Source organism: Aulonocara sp. 'chitande type north' Nkhata Bay, linkage group LG10 (genome assembly GCF_057382095.1).
Source record: "Aulonocara sp. 'chitande type north' Nkhata Bay isolate Kocher_YH1m ecotype deep benthic linkage group LG10, A_spYH_male_GT1.1, whole genome shotgun sequence".
NCBI lineage: Eukaryota > Metazoa > Chordata > Actinopteri > Cichliformes > Cichlidae > Aulonocara > Aulonocara sp. 'chitande type north' Nkhata Bay.
In genome coordinates, this window is record NC_141353.1 from 32,818,834 (window position 1) to 32,845,788 (window position 26,955).

At 42.3% G+C, this 26,955-nt stretch overlaps 1 protein-coding gene across 5 annotated transcripts; it reads left to right on the forward strand.

The window, feature by feature from the left end:
- The first annotated feature begins 1,535 nt into the window (after positions 1-1,535).
- LOC147321229 (uncharacterized) lies at positions 1,536-26,447 on the forward strand. Of its 5 annotated transcripts, none has more exons than XM_086309569.1 (5): positions 1,536-1,610; positions 1,700-1,851; positions 15,389-17,511; positions 17,868-18,170; positions 22,989-26,447. In XM_086309569.1, exons 3-5 carry the CDS (start codon positions 15,405-15,407, stop codon positions 23,252-23,254), a joined length of 2,676 nt encoding a protein of 891 aa, XP_086165695.1. In that variant the 5' UTR covers positions 1,536-1,610; positions 1,700-1,851; positions 15,389-15,404; the 3' UTR covers positions 23,255-26,447. The 5 variants fall into 5 exon arrangements, with proteins under 5 accessions (XP_086165695.1, XP_086165697.1, XP_086165696.1 ...); XM_086309571.1 differs by adding an exon at positions 12,029-12,128 and having other exon boundaries at positions 1,542-1,851; XM_086309570.1 differs by having other exon boundaries at positions 1,542-1,851; positions 12,029-17,511.
- The last annotated feature ends 508 nt before the right edge of the window (positions 26,448-26,955 follow it).

Consider the following 26,955-nt stretch of genomic DNA (forward strand, 5'->3'; position numbering starts at 1 on the left):
CTGTTTCTCCACAATCATCTTATTGAAGCCCAAAGACTAGAATATCAGAAAATAATGCATAACTGCTGGCGTAAATTATGACTATTGACACAATGACCTGTTCAAACTACCTTTTGAGCCAAACATCTGGATTTATTGTTTGTTTCTCTATATCATTCTAGTGATTCAGGATGATGGAGGTCAAAAATGGCAAGTTAAAGTGAAACCGCTGCAGCCAGCTCATCGCTAAGAGCGGATACAGGCATAGATTCAGGAATCGAGCGGCCATCAGCCACCTCCTGTAAATGGATGATATCAAGCTGTATGCCAGGATTGAGCGAGACATCAAGTCACTGATCCACCTCACCAGGATATACAGCGAGGACATCAGGATGTCATTCGGTCTGGATGAGTGTGGCCAAATGGTTGCAAAGAGAGCTCCCAGTGGTAACAGGAGCATTAGGAGCTGTAACCCTGAAACTGGAGAGTTGGCTCCAGCAGATTCCAGGCACATCAGAGGTCTCAGTCTCTGTAAACTTTTTTTTTGTCATATATATATTTCTATTCTATTTCCTTTATTGTGCTTACTGTAGTTCTTTATAATTGTCTTTATTGTTTTTTAATTATTATTAGTTCAATTTATACGTTTTATAAACAAACTTTGACATTTGAAACAGAAGGGTGCAGTCCTGGGAATCGCAAATAGGCTATACAGTACTGCACAACCCTCAAACCTGAGCTTGGGATATATACTGTACAGAGTCTGTGCTGCCAGTTTCAGGACAAAATCTGCTAAAGAACAAATTCTGAATAAAATATGCAACATTCAGGAGCTAGAAAACATTTTTAGTCTTCATCTTAAACCTGTAATCAGCTCTGCCAAAAGAAACAGATGTAGCTTTTACGTATTTATTTCATTTCATTTTGATTTTATTTTATTTTTAATCACTTAATTAATGAATTATTGTGGGAAATGTTTTGATTGGAGAGAGTTCCACGTAGAAGTGGGCAAATCAATCAAAAAAGCCACAGTGTCCATATCAGTGCTGGTACTGGTATCAGACCGATACTATAGATAGCATTGATACTTTGTTTCTATCCTCTTAAGTTCAGTATGTAGCCCACTGAATTGTGTTACATTTTTTAAATGAAAAAATATACCTCAAAAATGCAATATCTCTGTGGCTTTTTGTGTTGTCTGTCCTTCTGTTTAATTTATAGCTTATAACTTAAATGACAGAAGTGGACCCAAAGTGCCGTAAAGACAGGGACATTTACGTTCCAGGTCTCCAAAAGTATCGGTAACGGTATTGGTATCGGCACTACTTGGTATCCGATCGATACCAAAATTCGCAGTACTGCACACCACCAGCTTTACATTATCCCCTCACTTTTTCACGTCCTCCTCCTCCAGCCCGCACGTGCTGCGTGCTCGCCCCTGAGTCCTTCCTCTCGTGCGTGTAGCCATTGGTTTGGGATGATGTCATCCGCAGTAGAGACAATAGAGCCCTCCTCCCCCGTCACTGTCTCCTCACACACGCTTCGCAGCTCAGAGTGACACACGCTCAGACGTGACGCCAGCTGAGTTAGCCAAGCACCCCTGATGACATTTCCTAATTTATCTGTTTACTGTGAGTCCGGCAGAGCTGTGCATCGTCTAGTCAAAGCAGTTTTTTTAAAAGAAATTATTCTTATTTGTGATTTTCCTTTTTCTAATAAGCTTCACCTACAAACGAGCAGGCAGGGGAAGGTGTTACACAGCTGGATCATACCAACACATCGGGTCGTGCTATTCGGGCCACTGCAGACATGAGGAGCTCTCATTCCGCTGCGCATAAATGATGAAAACACTACGGGACTGCCACTCTTGATGTAAGTGATGTTATCTTTTATTTAAATTTATTATTAAGTAAGTCGTCGTAGTGCACGGTCCGGTCGGCCTGCAGCCTGTGATAGTCCCCCATCAGCATCTGCTTTCAAACGGTTTATCTCACAGCACAGATCTGCTCCTGAACGCCGTCATTGTGCAGTCATGTGAATGCAAGAGAGAGAAACAAGAAGTAGAAGGCAAAGCATGATCGTGCATTTCAGCGCTGGCTGCCGGATGCCATCAGTCATCTGTGTTTGCAGTGATAAGCGGCGTGTGCCATTTATTGTGATAAATAACTGCAGCCCCGTGGAGGGGCTAAGCAAAGAACGACACGTGAACTCTTAATTATGCACGTCCACGCTACATCAGAGGCAGGAAGTGAAGGTACAGGCCTGCTGGCCCGGGCCCGCATTAGCTTCATTTCTCGTCATAGTAAAGGTTAAAAGACCGTGCCACGGTGATGCGATTAAAATACGGAGAAATTAGACGGTGCGCCATCTACCGACTGCACAAACAGCAAGTAAAAGATTGGCAATTACTGGCCTTTAGTAAACATGAGTGCAGAGGAAGAATGCGACTGTTTATTTTCGCTTGTAGTGGTGCTGATGAGATGAGGAGAGCTTGTTGTTTTAAATAGCAGGATCCAGAGATTTTGATGCCATTTACAGAGAGATGAAGGTGCAGACACACATAAATATGCCAGCCTATGTAAGTGACTGATGACCTGTAACTCCACCATACACAGGAGGCTGGTGGATTACAGTTAGGCTGTGGTCAGAGTGAAGCATGCAGGTTGCTTAGCAGCTTCACTAACTTTACCAATGACACAAATCTGCAGGAGAATCACTGCAGTGGCATCGCATAGACACAAAACAGTTTCAGATGTAAACCTGCCCTAGGCTCCATTGTTCCTATTAATATGGCTCTTTAACCTGACACAGTCAGTTGTGGGTTTAGTGATCACCCCGCTGAGAATAATCGTTCAGCTCTGCTGTTCAGTGTTGACTCAGTGCTTCGGTCAACCTGTCCAGGTGAAAGCACGAGCAGTTCTGCTGATGGTCCAACGCTTCTGTCAGACAATGCTAAAAACCTCCATCTATTAAACCAAGGGAAGAGGCATCAAGGTGGCATTTAAAAGGTGGTTAAACTGATTAACAGCAGCTGATTAACTCTGAAATATTTTCAACTTATGTATAAAACACAGGAACATGAGCATCACTTGAGATTACTTAAAAAAAATGATCACATCAGAGTGATGTAGTAGCTTGAAGGACATGAAGGTTAACACCCTCATCTTCCCTGTGATGAGTATGCATATTCTTTATGTGCTTGAGTTTAATGTCAGAAGGCACACACATCAGGAAACCATAGAAACAATGTTACAGCCACGTAGGTGTCCAAAATCACTCTCTATGTTCTACTTTCACACTATATATAATGATAATGTGTGTGTCTGCAGTATTTCAGTGTCCTTAGAAAGTTCCTCATGGAAAAGTACAGTAGGTACATTGCATCATACAGATCCAACAATAATCACTGGGCAAGATATAAAATGGCAATGATAACTTGGCATCTTAAATATAAATCTAGTGTTGACTGAAGAGTAAACACTTAGTACCGTAGTAGCATTTTTCTCCATGTGGATGTGCATAATCCTCTGTAAATGGACAAAGGCCTCAAACAGGTCTTCTGTTGTCACACCCAAAGTCAGAGTCAGCAGACTAGTCAGGATGACTGTTAAGTGATCACAGGGTTTGATTGTTACCTGAAATGAATCAGCAAACTCAGTAGCTTCTCCAGAGTGGAGCTGGCTCGTTCTTCTCTGTTTCATGGGAAATTGAATATGTTTGAGTTTAAAACTTTTCGTGCTCTCTGACGTGTTATAGGCCACAGGAGATTAACTGATCACATTTGCAACCCTGCTGTGAGGAGAAGTGAACGATTCAGAGTCAGATAACTTTATTTATCCTAATGGGGGCAAGTGAGAGAGCAGAGAGCGTTCTATAGTGTGAAAGAGTGCAAGGAAGTAAAATAAAATAATATAAAACAACATAACATATACATTGAAGTATTGGTAATGATGGTAATGAATGAAGGGTTGGTTTAGAGACTGCTGGACTGTATGACTGACTGAAACGGGAGCACTGAATTGGTGGCAAGCAGTTAAAAGTAGATGATTTAATTTGGATTACGAGCTGGTATTTAAAAAAAGGAAAACTAATGTGTGTTGTCATCTGCATGCTCAAATACAGGAAGTCACTGCTTTTCATACATGGATCCTAAATCATTTATAACAAGACGTCTTACGAATGCGAAACGAACACTAAAGTGGTTGCTATGCAAGTGAAGTTCTGAAACATTACTAGTTTATTTAAAGGCAAACATACACTAAATATGGCCAAGTGAGTAATAACGCACAGGATTACCTTGATTTCTTTTTAAAGAAACAGCCAATGACAGCCTGTCTGATTAATGTGAAATAATACACTGAAACATGTGAGGGCTCCAGACCTCAAATGAATCCTCCCAACATGACCTCAGAATCGCTCCCACTGTTAGTAATGATTAAATCATTAAGCGTTCCTCCTTCTAAATGTTGACGCCGTCGGCCAGCCTTGGCGCTGAGAGAGATGCCGCGACAGCCCCGGGGTGTCCTGTATTATTATTTTCATGCACACTCATACTTTCTTAGGGGAGGGGGTTTCTTTTCGAGGATATGAGGGAAAAATAGAAACCGAGTGTTGTTACCACGCTGCAACTAACAGATGCTGCTGTTGACTTTTTTTTTTCCTTTTTTCTGTTCTAGTTGAGCGACTCTCTGTCAAATAGCATAAGGTTTCGGTGTTACCCGCAAAATGATTTGGGACCCAGTGGAGCTTTTCTGCTCTGCTCCTCCAAAGGTTCTCGTGTGTGTGAGGTCTTTAAACTAGATTTAAAGCCTTCCTGCCCACCAGTTAAACCTTCCCCCTTCACTGGTTTAGATCAGGCTTGTAACAAATGATCACACACAGTCACTCAGAGGGCTTCGCTACGCGTTGTTACATCTTGTTTGACAGTTAATCTTTAAGACTTTTTTTTTTACCTTTGTTTGTAAGAGTCGACATGTCAGAAAGTTACAGTGTGAGCTGAAATCCGGTGGATGGAAACGAGAACATTTCAAGAGTTTTAAAGGTAATTGAGACGGCGTTCTTTTTACAGAGATTATATATTCAAAGAATATTTCTCTTCTTATCTTTACCTGACAGAGGGCTCAAGTCCCAACCAACCACAAAACCTCTTCCTGAGCTCCTTTTGTCACTGTCTATTCTTAGATTTCTATTTTAGGATTGTCATTTCTTTGGCGTTCCGATAAAACTGCACAGAGCTTAAACGCCTTCCTCATTGTGCTGTTACACCCCACAGCATCATTGTTTTTTGCGAGGTTTAAGAATACAGCATATAAACGGCAACGAATTAAAATACACTGACAATTAATGGCCTTTAAAATGTCCATGTGAACAAGAGTCCAGAGGAAGACCGTGAGTGTTTATTTGTGCTTGTGGTGATGCTGATGAGATGACGGTGAGAGGCAAAACAGAGTGCTAGCTAGATTCGCTAACCTGACTTTACAACCAAAGCACATCTGCAGCGTCATAACACAGAGGCAAACCAGTTGCAAACATAAACGTGCCCTGGGCTGCGTTTTTCCTGTTAATATGGCTCTTTAAATGTGACACGGTCAGTTGTGGGCTTATTGATCACCCTGCTGAGGCTAATCATTCAGCTGTGCTGTTCAGAGTTTGAACAGTTGACCCAGTGTTAATTGTTAAATTATTTGCATGGCTTTTTGATAATCTTTCTTGCGGTGCAGCACTTTGGTCAACGTCTGTTGTGTTTAAATGTGCTATGTTCATAAACTGAGTTGACTTAATGCTCACTGATTGGCCAGCTTGTGCTGTTGCTTCCATCACTTTCTGTCTGCTGACTGTGGCGATTAGGTGATGTAATTATTTTGACTTTGCCTCCCTAGCCCGTAGTGGTGGAAGCTGTGTTGAGACCGATTGCTGTTAAAAATTAAAGCATGCAAAGAACTAACGCACACCAGCAGAGAGCATAAATGCCTTTTGAGCCAAACAGCAGGGCGTTTTATTTGAGATGTTGGATATTTAAGAATGGCCGTAAACGATCCTCGTGTGTCATTATTGTAACATTATCATGCCTTTGTTGGCAAAATACTCTGATTTGGGCATCTGAGTCACAACGAAGTCATCACATACAAGTGAGTTGCCAGACATTTCCTTTGTCTCAAGTGAATGCATCATTAGATGTGCGACTAAGGTCTGATTAGAGTGTGACTCACAATGACTTACGCACATCTCTGTGCCGTTCTTACGCACACAATAACCAAACTTTTTTAAAAACTAGTTTCTTTATCTTGTCTAACTTCACTTAGTCTGAGGTGTCAGTAGTTGTCACTTGATGTCATTACAGAAAAGCCTGACGTTGATAACGCATTATTTATGCTGTTTTAAATGCGCTTCCAAAGCTTTGTTACAAATAATATACTACTGCAATCCAATCCCTTTTTTTCTGACACACATTAATGTAAAACAGTGTTGTAGATGTTAATTTTCTTGCACAAAAGGACAAGAACGTGACGGTAAAGTTTACTACGAAAAAACTGAGTCGACAAGGAGCGATGGTGACCTGTTCCTGATGTTTCTATACAAGAAAAGGAAGAAAATGAGATTCTGGGTTCTCACAATAAGGCAACAGAAGGGAGAATTTCATGGTTTGATTCAGGAGTTGAAGCTGTATCACGCCGGCTTTCATACATATTTCAGGATTTCAGTGGGGCAGTTTGAGCTCACATCTGAGGTGGTAGAGAAATACTTTCAGAGATAGTCAGATTGTATATTCAGTAACGGTGCACGTTTTGTTGCCAATTGCAGGATTCTGATTGGTCAATATTGTTTATTTGCATTAGAAAAATTTGAAAATCGAGTTTGCTCCAAAGAAATAATTGCCAGAAATTTGTCCTACGAAACACAGTCGCTGTGAACGGTCACATTCACATTAAGCATAGGTGAGTCCGAAAAACATTTATAGTGCGTGAACGAGTTTCACACGTCTTAAAAATGATGTTAAAGCTGAGTGTACACCTAGAACAGCCAAAACTTAATTTACTAATACATAGAGTAGTGTAATTAATTACTATGTAATATGTAATACACAATCATACCTCAGTCGGTCAATAACACCTGACACTGACACATTAACCTACTTGTTTCTGTGTCAAAATGTTATTCACATCTGATTCTGACCCACTTTGGCAACCAGCTATCTGTGCTGGGTGCTTTATTAGTCATTATCATTCATATCATACTTAAGATGGGCAGGCGGAGCCTCGCTCCCTGCTCCCTTTTCCTATCTGCAACCCACTGCTGTCACAATTAACATTTCTACCCTGGGGCGTGTTGAAGGGGGGACTACATACTGCCGTGACTCCACTGTCAAGGCACCCAATGATGATGGGCAGAGTATGTGTTTTGCTTACATGTAGAACAAATTTTGTGCGCTTGGTACTTGGCTGCTTCTGGACTGGATGTTTCCCATAATGCTTTGGTGGTCAGCCAAGTGTATTATCAGTGTTTAGCAGTACAACAGAGGAGGAGTTTTCTGCTGCTTGGCTTGTTGAAGCTTAACGCCAAGTCACGCTCGAGTGTTTAAGTCCTGACAGGTCCTGATGATTGGTGCATTATTCTCTGCCATCAACATCCATGCAAGTAAAGGAAACTTGCTCTGTTTACTCTTTAATGAAGACATAGAGGTACATAGAGTAATTGGTCTAATTCACTAAGCCACTAAAATCACTAAGTCATATATGTAGAAAAAAAATTAGCTTTTATTTTAAGCTAGAATTTTAAAGGATTAGTCTGCACTTTTTTGCAAAGAGGGGCAGATTTTGCAGGCTGACTGAGCAGGTTGCAACTCCACCAGCTACCATTAGAGTTCAGAGACTCACCAGACGCTATGATGCTATCACAATACTTCACTCACAATAAGATAATATTGCGATTTTGCAATGTGTTTAGCATTGCAGTAGTGTATATTTTGATTTATCACCTTTTTTTCAGCTACAAATCACAATCTTCAAAGTTAAGTTTTGACAATATGTATTTTATCCAAAGTTATATCCCATCAGTTACTTATGATTTTAAATGGGAGTCATCCAGCGTCATAACATTACATGATGACATAATTTTCACCAAACGGTAATACATAGGCATAAAGAGCTTACTTTATTCATTTTATTATTATATGTTATTAGTGAGCATCCATCAATAATTTGAATCAACACATTTCCTTTACATTTGACACTTTACACTACAGAAATCTGTTAACTAACTTTCACACCAGCTTGTGTCCAGTGCCCATAACTCTTTCTTTCCATCTGTCCGTTTGCTTATGTGTGCGGAAGAGCAAAGAGAGCAGCAGACCGCCTCTTGTCATTTTGTGCCCACTGTCAGCTCAACACAAGCAAAAATGTGGAAATGTGGATCGTCCTCTGACAGAAACAGCCTGTTCATCAGCCTCTGGAAACAAGTGACTCAAGATGACAAAGTTTCCTGCCATCCTCATGCTCAAGAACCCTTACTGTTATATATAAAAAAAAGAAGCATGACAAAAAAAACACATGCAGTGGAAGAGATTCTTTAAATCAACCCATTTAGAGTTATTGAGCATCCTCAAAGTGGTGTTTGCTCTGCTGCTGTCTGCTCTGTGTTTGCTGTAAGGTGCATTGTGATGAAGTAGCTACTTAAAACGGGGGTGGGGTGAGAGAGAGCAGAAATATCGCTATCAATCTTGCAAAACCAGACAACCATCTGCTCCCAAAAAACACCAGCTCCCTCCCCTCAACAGCTTGTCCCCAAAAACACTCACTGCAATGCCTCTGCAGCTGGAAATGGACCACACTGCCTAAATCAGCACTGCGACTGATCACTGTGGGGTTATGCAGCGATGGCCCTCCCACTGTAAGCTTTACACTGTCCTCCTGTCATGCATATGAGGGCCTTATTGTGTAATGCATATCAGGATGCACTTCTTTTGTTCTCGAAAAAAAATTGTTGGATTTCTTTAAAATTGCCTGGTTGACATGGGAAATCACTTAATGCTTCATTCAAGGAAATTATAATTTTATTGCAGATATTTCTTTGCTGTGGGAGAGTTCAGTCGTATGGAAAAACATTAGGAAGTCTACCTTTTCTTTCTGGTTCTCGCCTGTGACTGTAAAGCCGTTATCTCTGCTCTGCTGGTGGAATATGAGCCGAGGGAGGGCGTCATGATCTCCCCCGCAGGATCATGCAGCTCTTACTAACAGAAACTGAGTGGCACTCTTTTTTTTTTTTCCTCCCCCCTTAAATATTGCTTTTAAAGTGCAAAAGTTTGTATTTCAAATCATTTTACTTTTATGTGCTCTAATTCAGAAGCAGCTAATGTGATTTAAAAGCTTAGCAGAGTATAGATATTTTTCCTGAAGTATTCACACATGAGCGTGTGTGTGTGTGCATGTGTGTGTGTGTGTGTGTGTGTGTGTGTGTGTGTGCGTGCGTGCGTGTGTGTGTGTGTGTGTGTCATTCATCCTGCGGTGCTTGTTTATTCAGTTTCATGTAGCCTGCTGTCAAATGTTTCATACAGAATCCTCAGAAAAGTGCTCAAAACATATTGAAAATATACAGTTAGCTTTGTGCACATACTGATATGAATTATGAGACTAATACACTTTACGTATTACATACAACAGCATTATTTACCATTATTGAAATGTTGTGTGAAGAGTCAGAGTTAGTAACACATTAATTTGGCCCATTAAAATGCTGAAAGGGTTTCTTTTCTAACTTTCTTTAATATCTCAGTGAGCGATAAGCCAGTCCCTTTTGTGCCCATGCTCTGCCAATATGCAATAACAGACTGCTCTTTGTTGTGCATCTGTGTGCGTGTGTGCGTGCGTGTGTGTTTTGGATGCAATTAGAGACAGCCTAGGATCTGTCAACTTCAGCTATTAACAAGGCGCCAGCAATGAAAAACTGTCAAATCCTAAATTTAAAATAACAAGCCTGTTTCTGTGATCACAAAACAATGAGTTTGCCCTTTTAAAAAGGCTTCAAACAAACCCTGTACACTTTGTACCCTCACTATTATTTTAAAAAAAAAATACAATTACTGGAAATGCGTCAGCCCTCGGCATGTACAGCATGTTGGCAGAGCAGGTAGCTTGCAGACTTTTATCAGATTCCATTAGACGAGCAGGTTAATTAGGACCAACCGACTGCAGTGATTTTACATAAACACAGCTAATTAAACACAAATTTGATTACCGTATTTCCCGGACTACAAAGCGCACCTAAATATTAGCCGCACAAGCTAAAATCAGGGGAAAATCCTGTTTTGTACATACATTAGCCGCACCTGACCAAAAGCCGCAGGTGTTTCAATGTTGACTTATCATATGTAAGAGAATATGCACAAAGGGAATTGTCAGGAAAGAGATGGCTGTTTGGAGACATCACTTTTATTAATATTTTGAAAAACAAGTTATGGGTACATATTTGCACATGTAGTACATAACAGTAGCCTACAGCACACCAGAAAAATAGATTCGGACTACCTTTTAGGCTCAGGTGCAGTGACACAGCTTTAACAAGAAGAAAAGTCAGTCATTCACCACCATCTTTCTCTTCTTCCTGCGCACTAAAACCACCAAAGTCCTCTTCTCCAGTGTCGGATACAAACAGGCTCAGGATGGCTTCGTCATCCACTCTTCTTCTCTCCTTCGTTGTCACTTTCAAAACCAAAGAAATCCTCATTGTCAGTGTCAGAGTCGAACACCCTCAGAAGGGCCGTGGCGGTGTCCTCCTCTCCATCATGCAGCAGTCCAGCCCTTCAAAATCCGTTGGTGATCGTGGATGTTTTCACACTTTTCCACGCTGTCAGAATCCACCGGTGGAGTTGGGCATAACTTGCTTTTTGGGCATAACTTGCAAGTTTATCGCCGCTCATCATCCACGACTCCCGCTGAACGCGTAGCGCTACTTTGAAGTTTGTTTTTCGCGCTACTTCGTACGGCACTACGTTGCCTGGCGGACGGACATGTGACTAACATACCACTCTTGAACCCCGATCCTTCCGCCAGGCAACGTAGTGCCGTACAACAGCGGAACACACAAAACAAATCGTCTTACGATATGACAAAAATCACGGACAATCCATAGAAAAGCCGCACCTGACTAAAAGCCGCAGGGTTCAAAGCTTGTGCAAAAAGTAGCGGCTTATAGCCCGACATTTACGGTAATCGTTTTATCAACAGCTCTCATACCCTTGTTTTATTCTCGCGTACTAACAACCCAATGTGCTTAAAGTATTAGCATAAAAAGTACTTGTTCTGCTGGGGTTTGTTAACCGTCCTCCAAGTACAGGATTTTCTGTGCTGCACAAATATGGCTCTTTTTCTGTTGTTTCATATTGCATACACACATTTACATGTTGTTAAATGTTGTGTAATTTGAGGAGTTATTTGAATAAGAGAAATAAAAAACTAAAGAACATCTCAAATGTAACTAGGGCCTTTAAACCTTTTTTATATAACTGCTTAAAAAAAGTTTGGAGCCGCTGCTCTTTAATTCTTGGACATTCTTACTTTGTGATATTTTCTTGAAAACATCAAGTTTTTCTTATTTCAATTTTAATTAAATGCTCTATCTCACAGTTATAAATAATTTTAAGAAATCCTGGAGAAATCCTTTTGGTTTGGTCCATTTTGGCCAAACCTGACCTCTGAAATCCATCTAACCCTGCCAACCAGACCAATCACATCCAATCTCCTTGGCAGATGTGAAAATAGGATCTTTTATCAATCTTTAATGTTGCCTTTGAAGCACCGAATGGGCTTAATTTAGAAGATTAGGCAGAATTCCTAATTGAAACTTTAAAAGCTGTGGTGTCTTTTGTTCTTGCTGTGAAACAACATCCTAACATCACTGGTGTGCTTTGAGTGTTTTCCTTTTTTCTCTGTAGCTGAGTGAAAATGCCACTAACCAGCCTGCACTTTACAGCATGTGACAGAAAAGTAATCAGAGTGATAGAGACTTCCACCATGACAAAACTGGGTCATTGTAACACCCACCCCCTTCACCACAGGCAAGGCTGAAAGAGGAAAAAAAGATGAGGATGTCATCACCAGACTCTGTGCGTGGATATAAGCATGGGGACGCTGGAGCGCGGTTTGCTTTCTCTATGGGTTGGTAACTGTGTTGTGGTGGGACCGAAGGCATCCCCAGATCACTTTGACGTGTCCCTTCCTTCCCCGTAGTCTGTGGTTTATAGTGTCACGTTATAATCTGCCTCCCTGTATTTTATCTCTACCCTCTTTTGTTTCTGTCAGCCGGTGTCGTCCCGAGCTATCTGTTCCTCCCAGCACCCACTTTAACCTGTTAGTCTCCCATTGTGCTGAGAGACTTTTGAATGTTGCTTCACAGTTGTAAGCTTAAAAAAGAAAATCCACTCTCAACAATCACTCTCTAAAAACAGCTCTATGTAATTTACCAGGTGGATTGATGGTCTTCTAGTTTGCTAGATCTGCTAATATAAAAAGATCAGTATAGGGAGTGCCTTTATGCTTTTAGGCTGAGGGTTAAATTGAAAGAAGTAAACACCGAAGGTCAGTCTGTGAAACCCAGCCACTGCAAGTGCCTGGTTAGCAGCAGTCAGTGTGATCAAATACCGAAAATTAAAATTACAGCTAGGAAGGCGTCTGAGATGACAACATTCAAAAGATGGTTAGAAGTTAATATAATCCTGTGAGGTTTATTTTACTACAAAAAGGTTCATTTCTAAACCATCTTAGTTTGTGATTCATTTTTGAAGTATTAAAGTATTAAAGTAGTGAGTATCTAAAAGCTTAGCCTAAAGGTGTTCTACACATGAACAGTGCTAATAAAAAGCTGTGGAGGGGCAGAATGACAAATTAAACATTAATTTAGGTCTTTTACCAAAAAAATGCTAAAAACAATGAGAGCCCCAGTGACACAGGCCTAGAGACTGGTCAGCAACCGCCTGGCAACCACTGGTCGACTTCTCCAACTGGTCGGCAAATGGTTGCTGGTAGGTGAAAATGGTCAGAACGAGGTGTACAGGGTTGCATTAGAAACCTCCTTAAGATTGCATCATTGCTCATTTGCACAATCGCCATGGACACCCATAGAGGGCACCAACTTATCTGCAGTCACTAACTTCTGGCTGTGTGGTAGTGAAACAGAAAAGTGTGGCACATAATGGAAATGGATACTGTTTCCCTTCAAAGTAAAAGTTGAAAGGTTCTGTTTGTAGTAGCAAGGCACAACTTTAACTTTGAAGAAGATTTGCATTGTTTCAGTGCCACTGGGCAACCAGTTGGTGAATGTTTGCAGACAAGTCAACATCTTCCATGTAAATGTTTAGCAACCAAGGAGGTTTTTGGTGTAGCAGATTTCATCTGGCAACTGTCAACAAACCAACCGGACAGAAAATACACATTTTTCTTAACAAACGTCAGTTGCACAGCTCTGGGCTTGTGAGACTGATGCATACAGAAAAGGCTTAGGTCCAGAAATCAATTTTCAGTGACTGAAATCAGTTGCCCCTTTCACACTTCACTAGTTTATACCAAATTTTCAATCCCAAAGCATTAAACATTAAACAAGCAGACATTAAAACAGCCTCCCACGGCTATAAGGTTAACCAGGCTGTACACCTTTTATGGCTGAAGTAAAGGCAGGAGTTAACGAATAGTTTTTATTTTCTTTGTCAGAGAAAACTGTGTTTAGAGCTCAACGCGAACATTAGCATCCTAATATCCTCCCAGCTGACCAGCCCTGGCACCAATGCAACCATGTCTGCTAGTGTGGCAAAAAGGAAATTAAAGCAGTCCATCAACCAAACAACTCACGGCACAGTGAACATCACAGACAGAGTATACGTGCCAATGGGTGGATTTCACCTCAACGACAATAATATGTCATTTTAACCTTTCAAAGCAGACCTAGTTTATAATGAATGTACCAAAAAAAAGTAAAAATTTCAACTCTGACATTGTGAAGTAACTGCAGCGACCTGTTATTAGAAGCATTACTCATTCAGACAGTTTAATGCTATAGAGACACTTCAATGTGTGTTTTATTATTACACTGACTTCATCTCTTTTTGCTGCGTCATGATGTGAAAACTTTCTCTCCAGCTGAGCCGTGTTGTTGTCTACGTGGTGACCTTCTGTTTATACCATGGCCTGGACAAATGCTTGTTTTTAATTGGCCCAAAGGATGTGGTTAAATTAGTTGCTACCAAAGACAGGGTGAACGGCCTAATGGCTGTGGGCAGGAAGTCTTTCATCTCAGATAATCACAAAGTGAAGAATCTCACTGAGCCATTAGCTAACTGTGAGTCACTAGGATGTTCCGCAGTGAAAATGCATTGCAGAGACGGAAATACAAAAAGACATTTTGTGCCGAATTCAACAGATTGAAAAACGTTAAGTGCCCAAATCAGCTTGGCATCCACATACATATTTCAGCATACAAACAAAATAAAGGCTACATAATGTTAACATCCAGAACATACTATGTTCAGCAGTATATTCAGCTGCTTTTAACATGGTCTGTTATTTCATGTTCACACATCTTGTTGGGGACCTCTCAGAGGGATGAAGGTTACTGAAGCTTGTTTGATGCAGCTTTTGCAACAGAGCTGCTAAGAAGCCTCACTGCTATCAGGATTAGCTAGGATTATTTGCTGCTAACAGCAAACAGGTACACACTCTTGAACCTTTGGATTCAGAATCTCACAGTTGAATGCCAACAGGATTACCCGGGAGCAGTTTCAAACTGAATGTCAGATTCCTATAAATACAGATGAAGGTTAAAGCGTCTGTCCACTGGCCCTGGTATAAGCAGACTGAGATTGTGCAGTGCATGTTTAAATGGATTCCTTAAAAGTCATTACTCCTGTGATATCCATTCACCTTAAACATGCACCTCTATGGGTCTTCACTTCATAGAATTTCTCTTTCATTTGCAGCAAGTATGAAGAGAAATACCACCAAGTTAATAAAGGTCAAAACAGAGATTGTTGGTCGGTTGTTTTGTATTGACTCTTGGCATGGTTTGTCACGAGGAAGACACCTTTACAGGTGACTTACAAAAATATACAAAACCTAAAAATCTGTTGATGTTGTGAAAATAGTTGTCATTATTGTTGAGGATTTGGAGCTTTACATTTCACAAATAATTTTGCTCTTCAAAAAAACCCACTGAAAGCTGTAATTACAAAAAATCTTTCATTTGCATCTGTGTACATCATACAACTCAGGAGCTGCAAGGCAATGTTCATAATCTTTTATGAGCACGTGCTGTTTGCATCTAAACTGAAGGAATGTAAAATGTGCCCCTCATTTCCAGTGTATATGTGAACTAAGACTAAATCCCTGACTATTTTCTCTATCTCTCTTTTTCCCCTTTCACTGGACAGCTTTGCATAAACCCAGATGCCTCCCCTCCCTCTTGACGAACGCATAGTGGTCATTCAGCGCCCCAAAAATTTAGCCCTTTGCGAGGCTTCCCCACAGACTATCCCGCAGCACTCCTCTCATCTCACAGCCTCCTCCAATGGACAAGTCGCTCAACCTGCTCATCTCCATCCTTCTCAGTCCCAATTTTATTCACCCACCTGTAAATCTCTGACTCTGGAATGCAAGCGCAGGTCCTCTCGTGTGCAGAAATTCAAGGGCGACCAACCTGTCCTCCCGGCGGCCGTCAGACACATCCCTAGCCACTGCCACAGCAATGGCACGGTAACTCTCGGCCCGCGTCTGCCCTCACACACGCATACTATTGATATCAGAGTGACATTGGACAAAGGAGGAAGAGGTGGTGGAGGAGGCGGAGGATTCAGCAACTCATTAGGGCGTAGCGGGAGTATAAAAAGTGGCAGAGGGAAATGTGTCTCTTCAGGGTTCGAACAAGGACAGTGTGAGAGAAAAACCGGAACTGCAGGGAGGCCAGGTGGCGTCGAACACAGGCCACAGCGAATTCGTCAGCTGTCATCAGCCCCTGGTGGGGTCCTACAGTTTGTCCCCGCCCAGGCGCAGCAGCATAAGTTTAGGAGTGAAAAGGAGAAGGAAAACACTGGTTTTCTTAACAGATGTGACCACGAGTTTTCCTCTATAGGTCACAGGACAAGCACCAAACTGGGACCGGTCCATCAAAGCCTAAATAGTCACAGTCTGACCCACCACCACAACTCTGTCCCTTTGCCCCATGCTGCCATCCTAAACTCCACCTACCCCCCGTCTCCTTCCTCCCAACCCACCTATGTCGCAGCCTCTCTTCAGCAACGTAGACAGCCTCACCCAGCCTCTCAACCCAGGGATCACCGCCCTCACCTTCTTCATGGTTTACCCCTCTCTCCTTGCTCCTCCCACGCTGGAGGGTTCCCCAGCCCTGACCACACCTGCACCATCGACTGCGCGCACCCATTCAGTTGTGGCTGCTGGAGGTTGGTAAGATGCAGAGGGTGTAAAGGGCACTCGGCTAGCTTTCAAGGAGGTGGTGGAAGCACTTCCACCTCATTTTCCTGTGGTCACAATGTTGGAGCAGTAAAGAGAGGAGGTAAAGAAATGGGCCTGAGAAATCTGGGTGGGTGTCTCTCCAACGCCTCCACCTCTAACACCTCATCTTCTAACAGCACTGCTTCTGAGTGTCGCGCGGGCCTGTTCAAACCTCTCCGCTGTGCCTCCTGCTCTGGTGAGGCTGGAAACTTTGAGAGTCCTGCTATTCTTCGCAAAAAACTTGTAGGAGGATGTCTTCCCTGCACCCCGCTGTCCTCTTCTGCCCCTCTGCGGGCAATACAGAGCTGCGTCACAGGCTGCAACCCCAAAGCTTCCCAAACGGGCAGTTCCACCTGCAGCTACTGCAGCAGCGACCCCATAGTGGTCACATACAACCCTCGCAGAGGCAAACCCCCAGGAAGAAGCATTCCAGCAGCTCATCCGATGTCTGTGTATCAAGCCGATGATGACGACTACAGCGTGCGCACCATCTGGCCCGAAGAATTGGCCAAGAAGATGACCCACTCTAAAGCTCAAAAAAATCACTGTGCTGGGGGAGGTGTAGGAGTCGCGAAAACCTGTGCGAGTCAGACCCAGAATGGCAGTAATGGAACAGGGCTCGTTCTCCTGGACTGTCAAAACCTCAAGGAGTACGCACAGACGCAGCTCACAGACCACGCTGGACGGAGGCGGCTTCAGCAGGGCAAAATGGCAGCCCTCGATTTTATGGGCTGCAGGTCAGGACCGGAGTACGACGACGGTCGGAGCTCGCTGAAGAGGCTTTTGAATAAAGCCGAGGATGCGGGAATGAGCGATGGGCCTGACCATGACGAAGATGCAGCATATCCCTCCTCCCCCTCTCCCCGCTCTGCCTCCCCACCGTCACCTGTGTCCTTTTCCCCTCCACCATCCGCCCCCACTACGCTAATCAAACCCAAGCCTTGGCAGAGAGACAGGGAGGGAGGACACACTCTGTCGTCGGCTCAGTCACTTCACCTGGCCTTGAACTCCCTGAACAGAGAGCAAGATGAGGAGAACAACAGAAGTAAGAACAGCTTAAAATCCAATTGTGCTGAGGCCATTGCGGTCAGTGATGTAAACCTGGGTCATAATAGCTGGTGTCAGGTTGTTTTGATCACAGCTGTTGATCAAAAATCTTTTGGTTAGCTTCATTTTATGACAGTGTTAATGCTCTAGTGCAACCTGCTTTTATAATCTACCAATAATGCACACAGAATAATATGACCCACTTTTGCATCAGGGACAGAATTGCAGATTCACTTTAGTTTTTGTCGTTGCATTGTATTGATTTTTTAAGTATTCTCTTGATTTGGTGCTTTGTTGTAGCAGCTACTTGTTAACTCGCAGTTAACACCACCTCTCGACACTATCATTTCCCAGTGCGCCTCTCTCTGCCGCTCTCCTCTTCCTTGCCGGCTTCTCTTTCCGATGAGTCTGTGATGACTCCTGATGCGGAGAACGCTGTGGTCAGTCCCATCCTGCCCTTCCTGTATCTGGGAAATGAGAGAGATGCTCAGGACCTGGACCTGCTCCTACGCCTCAACATCGGCTACGTGGTCAACGTGACCACACACCTGCCTCTCTACCATGTCAGCTCTGGACTGCGCTACAAAAGGATCCCGGCCACTGACAACAGCAAGCAAAACCTTCAACAGTACTTCGAGGAGGTTTTTGAGTTTATTGGTGAGTGCTCCACCTCTTGTACATTGATGTGTGCAGTGTTGGGCACTGTGGTGGGATTACTTTATTAGGTAATAAGTAGGGGTGCAACGATACTCGTATCGATATTGAACCATTCGATACAGTGCTTTCGGTTCTGTACGCATATGTATCAAACAATACAAAATAAAATTTTAATTTATTTTATCAACTTTCCTTCTGACGATGCTGTCTGTGTTGAGCGCTCAGTGGATCTGCGCTTGACAGTGCAGCCTAGGCGGAGTAGTCGAACGCAGATTCACTGAGCGCAGGGCAAGCTAGCGAGACAGAAGTTAAGCTCTCCTTGCAACATGGCAAATTGAACCTCCCCCACCCTCATTCAGATCTGGCGTTTGGAACTATTTTGGTTTTCATGTGATGTATGACCCTGAAGGTAAGCGAGTCATGGACTAAAGTAAAACAGTATGTTGGATGTGCCATGCAATGCTCAATTACATGGGTGGGAACTAGTGTGTTAGCGCAGTTAGCTCGTTAACGTGTTGGCACGGAGATTTGCCGTGTTGTGGCGTTAACGTCATTTCAACGAGATTTACGCTGACAGCACTAGTGGGAACACAACAAATATGACTGCACATTTACACCGACATCATCCTAGTGCAAAGACAAGTGGAAGCAGACAAAAACAACAAGCACGCATGCTACAAACTTTACCCTAGTCATTTAGACAGCCGTTAGCACATGATTCTCCTTATGGGGACCTGATATGTTTAATATGCTGCTGAGAATATAGCCCAGAAGAAGCGTATAGTATAGCTTTTATTTTGGAAAGAGCCATTTCTCTGTAATAAACTCTCTTTTCCAAAGATGAGTGATTCCTCAATCAGATACAGGGCTCGCAAAATCGGCTGCCCGACGTCCTGGGGCTAGCGATTTTTCCAGTTGGGCTACCAAAATCTATCTCTGCCCTGTCCGTCGGGCTATTGTAGGACGGAAAAATATATGTCAATGCTTTTGCATTCTTTCGGAAATGTAGCTGGGTAATTATGTCATTGGCATCGATGAGCCACTGTCAATATGTGACATATTGAAATCGTGTTTGAATTTGCGCTTGTTTTTTGCTTTCACTTGCTTCACTTTGCAATCGGGCGAACTGTGTATAGAGAGCGACAGCACTGATTGGTGAGTGATGATAATTTGCGCACCAATTCCTCTGACATCGTCTTATCAATCGTTAGCTTACTATGCAAAAATGACAGGTGAAATCTCCCGCAACAAGCTTAAACATGTGAGAGGTTGATCGCGCAGAGAATCGATGAGCGTTATGTGAGTGCGTGTGCAAAAGCAGCAGGATATATATTGTAGCGGGTCAGGGCTGTTCGGGGTTCTGTTTGTACAGTTATGTTTTGTTTATGTTGCCATAGTGACGGGTGACGCCCTCTTGCTGCGACGGTGTGTCCTTCCGGGGTCAGAGGGCGCCCTGTGTGTTGTTGTTGTTGTTGTTGCTGTGCTGTTGCCGCGCTGAGCAGTTAGCTAGCGGCAGTGTTCTTCTGCAGATGTTAATAAACGGCTGTGCTCCCTGGCTAGCTCACGGGAAGCAAGACCAAACGATACCCCCGTCTCCTCCTTGTCTGAGCTCGCCACATTGGTGTCAGAAGTGGGATGATGGTGGCACCCCATGTTCTGACCCGAGTGACTTTTCCCCCGCCAGTCGTGACCGGCCGGTGCGCCAAAAGAAGGCACCTGGACATTTGCAGAACTTTGTGTGAGGTAATGGGGTCGTTGAGGACGACTGACCCCTTAGGTGGGGGCTATGTAGCGGGTCAGGGCTGTTCGGGGTTCTGTTTGTACAGTTATGTTTTGTTTATGTTGCCATAGTGACGGGTGACGCCCTCTCGCTGCGACGGTGTGTCCTTCCAGGGTCAGAGGGCGCCCTGTGTGTTGTTGTTGCTGTTGTTGTTGCTGTTGTTGTTGTTGCTGTGCTGTTGCCGCGCTGAGCAGTTAGCTAGCGGCAGTGTTCTTCTGCAGATGTTAATAAACGGCTGTGCTCCCTGGCTAGCTCACGGGAAGCAAGACCAAACGATACCTCCGTCTCCTCCTTGTCTGAGCTCGCCACAATATTTTAGTTCTGCTGAGCCAAATAAGACAGGTCAGGGTGAAGAAGTGACAGCCAAAGAAAAGCTTACCACAAAACGGAAAAGTTATGACAAATCAGACTGTAAGGCAAAAAGAAAGTTCAGCTTTATGGTTTCATGGACAAAAGAATTTCTGTGACTGCAATATGACAAGCGAAATAACCAGGGCTGCACATAAGTGGTCCGCAGGTGCGCATTCGCTGTCAAAATAAAAAACGGGCACAAGATAAGAAGTTGCAACGCGTGTTTGCATACATAAGATTTTCAGGAGGAGGACAGACATTTGTTTAGAACTCTTAAAGATGTCGAAGAAGCAAGCTCCTTTAATCAATTACTGTGATGTTCCTCCACCTCCAAAGAAATGTCAGAAGGAGTCCGAACCACAAAAGAAGCACGTATTCTCGGAAAAGTAGTTGCAGGAGGTGAGCTGGCTTCAAACAAATGATGAACGCACAGAGATGTGGTGTGGAATGTGCCGAGAAAATTTAATAAATGACAAATTAAAAAGGCATGAGCATTTTTTTTTTTTGTATCGGAAAAATATCGAACCATGACACCAAAGTATCGAACCGAACCGTGAATTTTGTGTATTGTTGCACCCCTAGTAATAAGGGGTTAAAAGTTCTACTTTAGTAATTACTAGTGCTGTCAGCGTTAATCTCGCTAAAATGATGTTAACACCATAACCACATTAATGCGGCAAATCTCCTTTAGCGAGTTAACGTGAATTGCCCCGTGCGAGGGCTACACAGCGTCAACGTGTTAGCGCGGTTTGGCGTTAACGTCATTTTAACGAGATTAACGCTGACACCACTAGTAATTACATTTTAAATACTAATCCAAATAATGGGAGGCTTAGCTTGTTTGTGGACCTACCAGCATTTATATAGAAGCTTGATATCAGTTTCTGCATTACGTAGAGACAGACGTAGTACATGCTATCTTAGCTATCTTTCAGATGTAAAAAGGGCTTTTACCAAAAATGTCAGCTTAGGTGCTAACTAGTAGCTGTGTCAGCACTGAAATGGTAAACCTACTGCCAAGAATTAGCAATTTTGTTGTGAGTGGAAGCTAGCATGCTAACATCAGAGCAATGCTAATTTTTAACTGTGCTAATTTATGTGTTATGTACAGAATGCATTGCATTTGGGCATGAAGAAGCATCAAATTACTTCATTAACCAAGAAACATTATTGAGAAGCAAATCTAGACAAAAAATGTCAATCTGGGCCAATCTAAAAACCACGATATGATTATGACACAGATGACCAGAGTGGGCATCTATAACCAATATTTCCCCGAGTCATGCCCTCTCTTCTAATATTGTTTTGAATAAGCACATGTGTGTGCAGGCACCCACATAGCATCTTAAATACACTGATCAGTCACCTTATTAGGTGAACCTTGCTGGGACCCCGTTTGCCTTAGAACGATCCAGAACTTTAAACAATGCTCAGTTGGTACTAAGGGGGCCAAGCGTGCCAAGAATTTACCCCCCACACCATTACGACACCACCAGCAATATGAACTATCGATAAAATGTAGCATAACACTTCAGCAATCTTCTTTTGGCTTATTTTGATGAGCCCATGTGGATTGTAGCTCCAGTTGGCATCTGGTGTGGTCTTCTGCCATGTGATTATTGTGTTAACAAGCATTTAGCAAGGCGGTGATAATCCTGTTTTATTAAGAAACTTTATTTGAAAGAGAGAGGGGCCAAAGAAGACGTAGAAGTCTGGAAGAAGAAAAATTCTAATTTTTAAAATAAAATTTTGTGTCCTAGTCAGCAAACCTTTTAGAGTGTTTTAGTAGATTTCACTGTTGATTCTATAAATGTAGTTTTTATGTACTAGGAACAATGAAATTAAAACTAATTAAGGTAATACATCAATTTGTCCAAATAAGTGCCTGAATGACTTCCAAGTGGCATACGTCTAGGAGGACACTGGTCTGAACTGGTGAACTTATTTGTACCAGCATTTCAACTGTCACGGTCCCACTGCTCTTCAAATACAAAAACAAGCCTCTGTCTCATTACTGCGACAGCTAGTGAGCTCAATTAGTGATGCATGGTATGCAGGTAGGACCCGCAGTTGGTCTTGTTGATAAAAGGATAGTGTAGCAAAATTAAGGTTAACAAGCTTCCCCTTACCAGAAGATATAGGAATGACATCGAGCATATGTTTATTAAGACGTCGAGCAGATAGCTGTTACTGTCACTTTTATTTTTCAATGATGAGCTAATGTTCAAACAGTGGTTACTCAGTGTCAGAGTGTTTGCGGGATGCTTTATTACTCCTTGCTGTGACTTCAGGAGTCAGGAGACTACTGAAGTCAGTAGTCTGCGATAACTGTTGCCTGGTAACCTGCTTTTTCTTTTTGTACTGAAAGAGAGAGGAAAGGCAGTGACTTGCAATGTGATCGTTAGTTCCTTTGTTTCCTTTAAAAGCTATTGTGTTAGTGTCTATGAAGTGAATTGCTGACTCTGTGCCATGCACTCTGTGATTCATCTGCAAGTTTATTTAATAGCTGGTAAAACTTTTTCTTTAAAGTTACAAATGAAATGAATTATTAAAAGCAAGTGCTGATGATGTACATGTTGCTAAATGTGTGTTACTTGTGTTTAGAAAAAAACTGATGCAGTGTTAGGTCATTTTTTTACTTCTTGAATGAAAACTGAGCTCATCCGTTTTGTTGCTCTCATCCACAGAGGAGGCATATCAGAGTGGACAGGGAGTGCTGGTACACTGCCAGGCAGGCGTGTCCCGTTCTGCAACCATTGTCATCGCCTACCTTATGAAGCACACCCTCATGACAATGACAGATGCCTACAAATACGTGCGGAGCCGCCGTCCTGTGGTGTCGCCGAATCTCAACTTCATGGGCCAGCTTTTGGAGTTCGAGAGGGACCTCAACTCTGGGGTGACTCCTCGCATCTTGATGCCTAAGCTTAACGGTGTGGAGACGCAGGTGTGAGAAAGGTCAGGGGTCGCGAGTGTATGGAGGGAGTTAGCGCAGGTGAAAGAGAGAGCAGGACTGAAGTGGCATTGATGAGGCATGAAGGGAGGACTGGAAAATGCTGTTGTGTTTGGCAGTTAGTGCACTTTTCATACTGTGAGACAAAAGACTGGACGGTTCAGTTGTTTAAGTAGTCGTTCTTAGACAACTTGATCTCCATCCAGCGTCTTGTTTTTAAGATAATGTGCCAATATTTTGTATATATCTAACATCACTCAGATATCTCAACACGTTTTTCTTTTTCGTCTAATGCCTCTTCCTTTCCATTCCCATTGTTTACAGTCACAGTAACACATTGGAAGATACTGACTCTGTTGCCATGAATCATAAATGCATGCAGAAATGGAAAGGAGGGACTTTAATACTGCTTCCACTGAACCGCTTGGATGCTTCCACCATATGTAGCAACACAGAGGTCATTTCGATGCACTTTATTTCCCGTGCGTTTGTTTTAGTATCACCAACTGAATTGTCACAAAGATGAGAAGAATTTGTCATGCAGACCTCAAACAGTGTTTTTGGTTCATATTAACATTTTTCTTTTTGTTGTTGTTGTTTTTTACTAATTTAAACACTGTACAATAGAGCATTATGGAGCCAGGAGGGAAACGTATCACAAAACGTGACAAACAGAGCTTGATGCTGGTAATGGCAGTTTTTATTTGAGTGAAGCAGCCTGTGTAGTAGAAAAGAATAGCAGTGCAGTATTGAACATTACACTTATTATGCAGGTTAATACACTAAAAGAAGCTTGTAATGAAAGTGGGAATGAGAGCGCAACACCTTTTTTTTACACTCTATGATTTCAAAAAATATTTAAAGGTTTTTCTGCTACGATGACACTGTGCAGTGTGCGTTGTTTCTTTTGTGGTTACTTTATAAGAGAGATGTTTTTTTTAAGCATGGATTTGTCCTGTTAGGGGGCGTGGCCCAATATTTTTTCAAATTAAAGAGCACACAATAGTTTGATATAACATTAACATTTGTTTAATGTTAGCGTAGCCTATCTGGTTGGAAACTGTGAGCTAAATTGTTTTATTTCTGTGTTTGTGGGGAATTTGTGTTGTTTTTGTTTTTCTAAACAGCAATGCGAAAAATAGATGCTTTTATTTTGTACCGTTTTTTAATTGCGACCTAGGCGTCGTTTCATAAATGGGATCGCCAGAACGGGGCTGAAGTTATTTTTTTCATGAACTTTACTACTTTACAAGTCCTCGAGACAAATATACTTTAATATTTTCATACCTTTGTGAACAAGTTGGAGGTTTTTAGCTGATGCTAAGGTTGTTAGCCCCTGTTCTTTCGCCTTGCTTTCCATACTGAATTTCTTCCTCGTGCGCGTCATGACTATGCATTCTCTTTCATTATGAAGGCTTTGGTTTGATTAGAAAAGGGCATTTGATTCACTGTGAATTAGTCCAAATGTAAATCCTATTCAGGTTTAAGGTGTAACATACTAAAACAATGAGACTTGCGTTTGAAAACGATCTCATTGCAAAGTATAGTTACCTGACTTCCCCTTAAGTTGCTTACAAACTAGTTGCTAATAAAAGTGGTTGCCTAATAAATAAACCTCTAGGCAACCACTTTGAATCACAAGGAAATTGCACCCAACTGACTGCAACTGTTTAAAGACAGGTTGCCTCCCGCCAGGCAGCCTGTCTCTAAACAGTTGCAGTCCAGTTTGAACTGACTGCAATCACTCTCAGTCACATTGATTGCCATCATGTTGCATTCAATTATAGTCAGTCTGCGTCGATGAGAGAAACCTGTCTGTGATGCATCTCTTTGCAATAGGACTCGAATCAACTTGTTGTCTGCTGGTTGGATTCTGGCCGTTTTCCTACAGAAAAGCAACAGTGCTGAATTCCTGTATCATTTTGCAGTAAAATTGCTGTTCCTGCAGCAGCTATGTCACTATTTCAGAATAAATAGATCTATTTCAGAGATTCTGACTGAACTCTGAATGGAAGTCGTCTATGGTTATGTCGAGACTGCAGCAGGCTTTGACTTCTTACTGATTTTTTACAGTTAGTCATGTATTATCACAAACAGACTGCATGCCGATACCAGACCGATAGCAGACTACCTCTGTCTCACTGCTTCTTCGCATTGGGCCAAAGTCATTTTAAAGACAGCTGACTGCGAGTGGTTGCATATCGGGTTGTCGTTTCCAGAGCAACAATTTCAAAGACAAGATCGCAAATTCATTGCACATGGTTGCAGTAATTTGGGTTGTGCAGTGGTGGTCTGTCTGTAGCATTAATGTGAGGCTTTAAATGAGGCATAACTCATCTGTGAACTGATTAGAGCTGCTGTTTTGAAATCTGCTAAGGTAGAAAATTAGTTTATACATTTTCTAGTCTGATATCATATGTGACATACAGTATGTGGAGTACTCTTCCCAGCCTCAGTTTAACAGGCACAGAAATAAAGACTCAGTCCGTCAAAGAAAGGTCTACAAATAGGGGACATTTGTGCTTGTTTTCCATTAATCCAACCATTCTGTTTATCCTGAATCGCAGGGGGGCTGTAGCCTCCCAGCTGTCATAGGCTGTGCTCTCGCCTCTTAGTCCTTTAAAGACAGAAGAAAGAAGTGGTAGTGCAGACTTGCCAATGACTGTAAAGTTCAAGGATTTGGAACATGTTTCTTAATAATCTCATAGCTGACCACAATGTGACAATATGTCAGGTTACAGGTGGAAGCTACGACCCAAATAAATCCAGATTTGCAGACAAATTCACAAAATTCAAAGCTTTTAAATTAATTTTACAATATATTAACCAAATCCTAGTTGTTGCTTCTTCCATATTTTTTAACTAGTAATTTAAAAAAAATCCCCTGATACAATTTTCTAAAACCAAAATGCCTTCAGGTTAAGCAGTTTGAATAAGACTTTAAGAAGTTATCCTGAAACGTTTTTGGATTTAAGTGACTTTAAGAAAAGGTCTATATTTTTCTACCGTCTTCATCATGTTGGAGTGTATCCACGTACGCCCGTTGTTGTTGTTTTTCTGTTTTTTACATGACTCTTTGTTTTGTATACGAAAGACCGTCTGTACGGAATGACATCTTCCTACTCTGCTGTGATAATGTGGATCGGATCTTCTTTGAGTTGCAATGCATCCACTGTTATCAGACCTCTGTAAACTTGGGAGTGGGTGGGTGGGTGTTTTTTTTTTTTTTTTGTTTTGTTTTTTTTTGGGGGGGGGGGGGGGTCAACTCGCCGTATTCCTGTTTTTACCTCTCGCCTTTATTTCAGCTGGAGAAACATCAACCAAACGTGCAGTTCGCTCCTCCTGTCTCTCCAGCTCAGCTCGCAGTTAGGAGAAGGGGTAACGTTTGAAGAGGGCCTCTTACTATTGCTCCTTTTATACAGACTTTATATGCAAAGTGGCTGCCGAAGCAATTTCTTTGAATTCTACACTGTATGGACTTGCTGTGCAGTCGAGTCGTTGCTGACCTCAGATGTTTGTACTCGAGAGACAAATCGAAAGGAAGTTTCTCTCTAATTGTCATGAACTGAAGGGCCAGTGTCTCTGTGAGTGTCCGTATGTGCGTACAGTTTTTTCTCCTTTTTTTTTTGTTCTCTTTTTTTGCACTTGAAAAGAGGAAAGTTGTTACTGTGTGTAAACCAGTGCATTGCTTATTTGTGGGA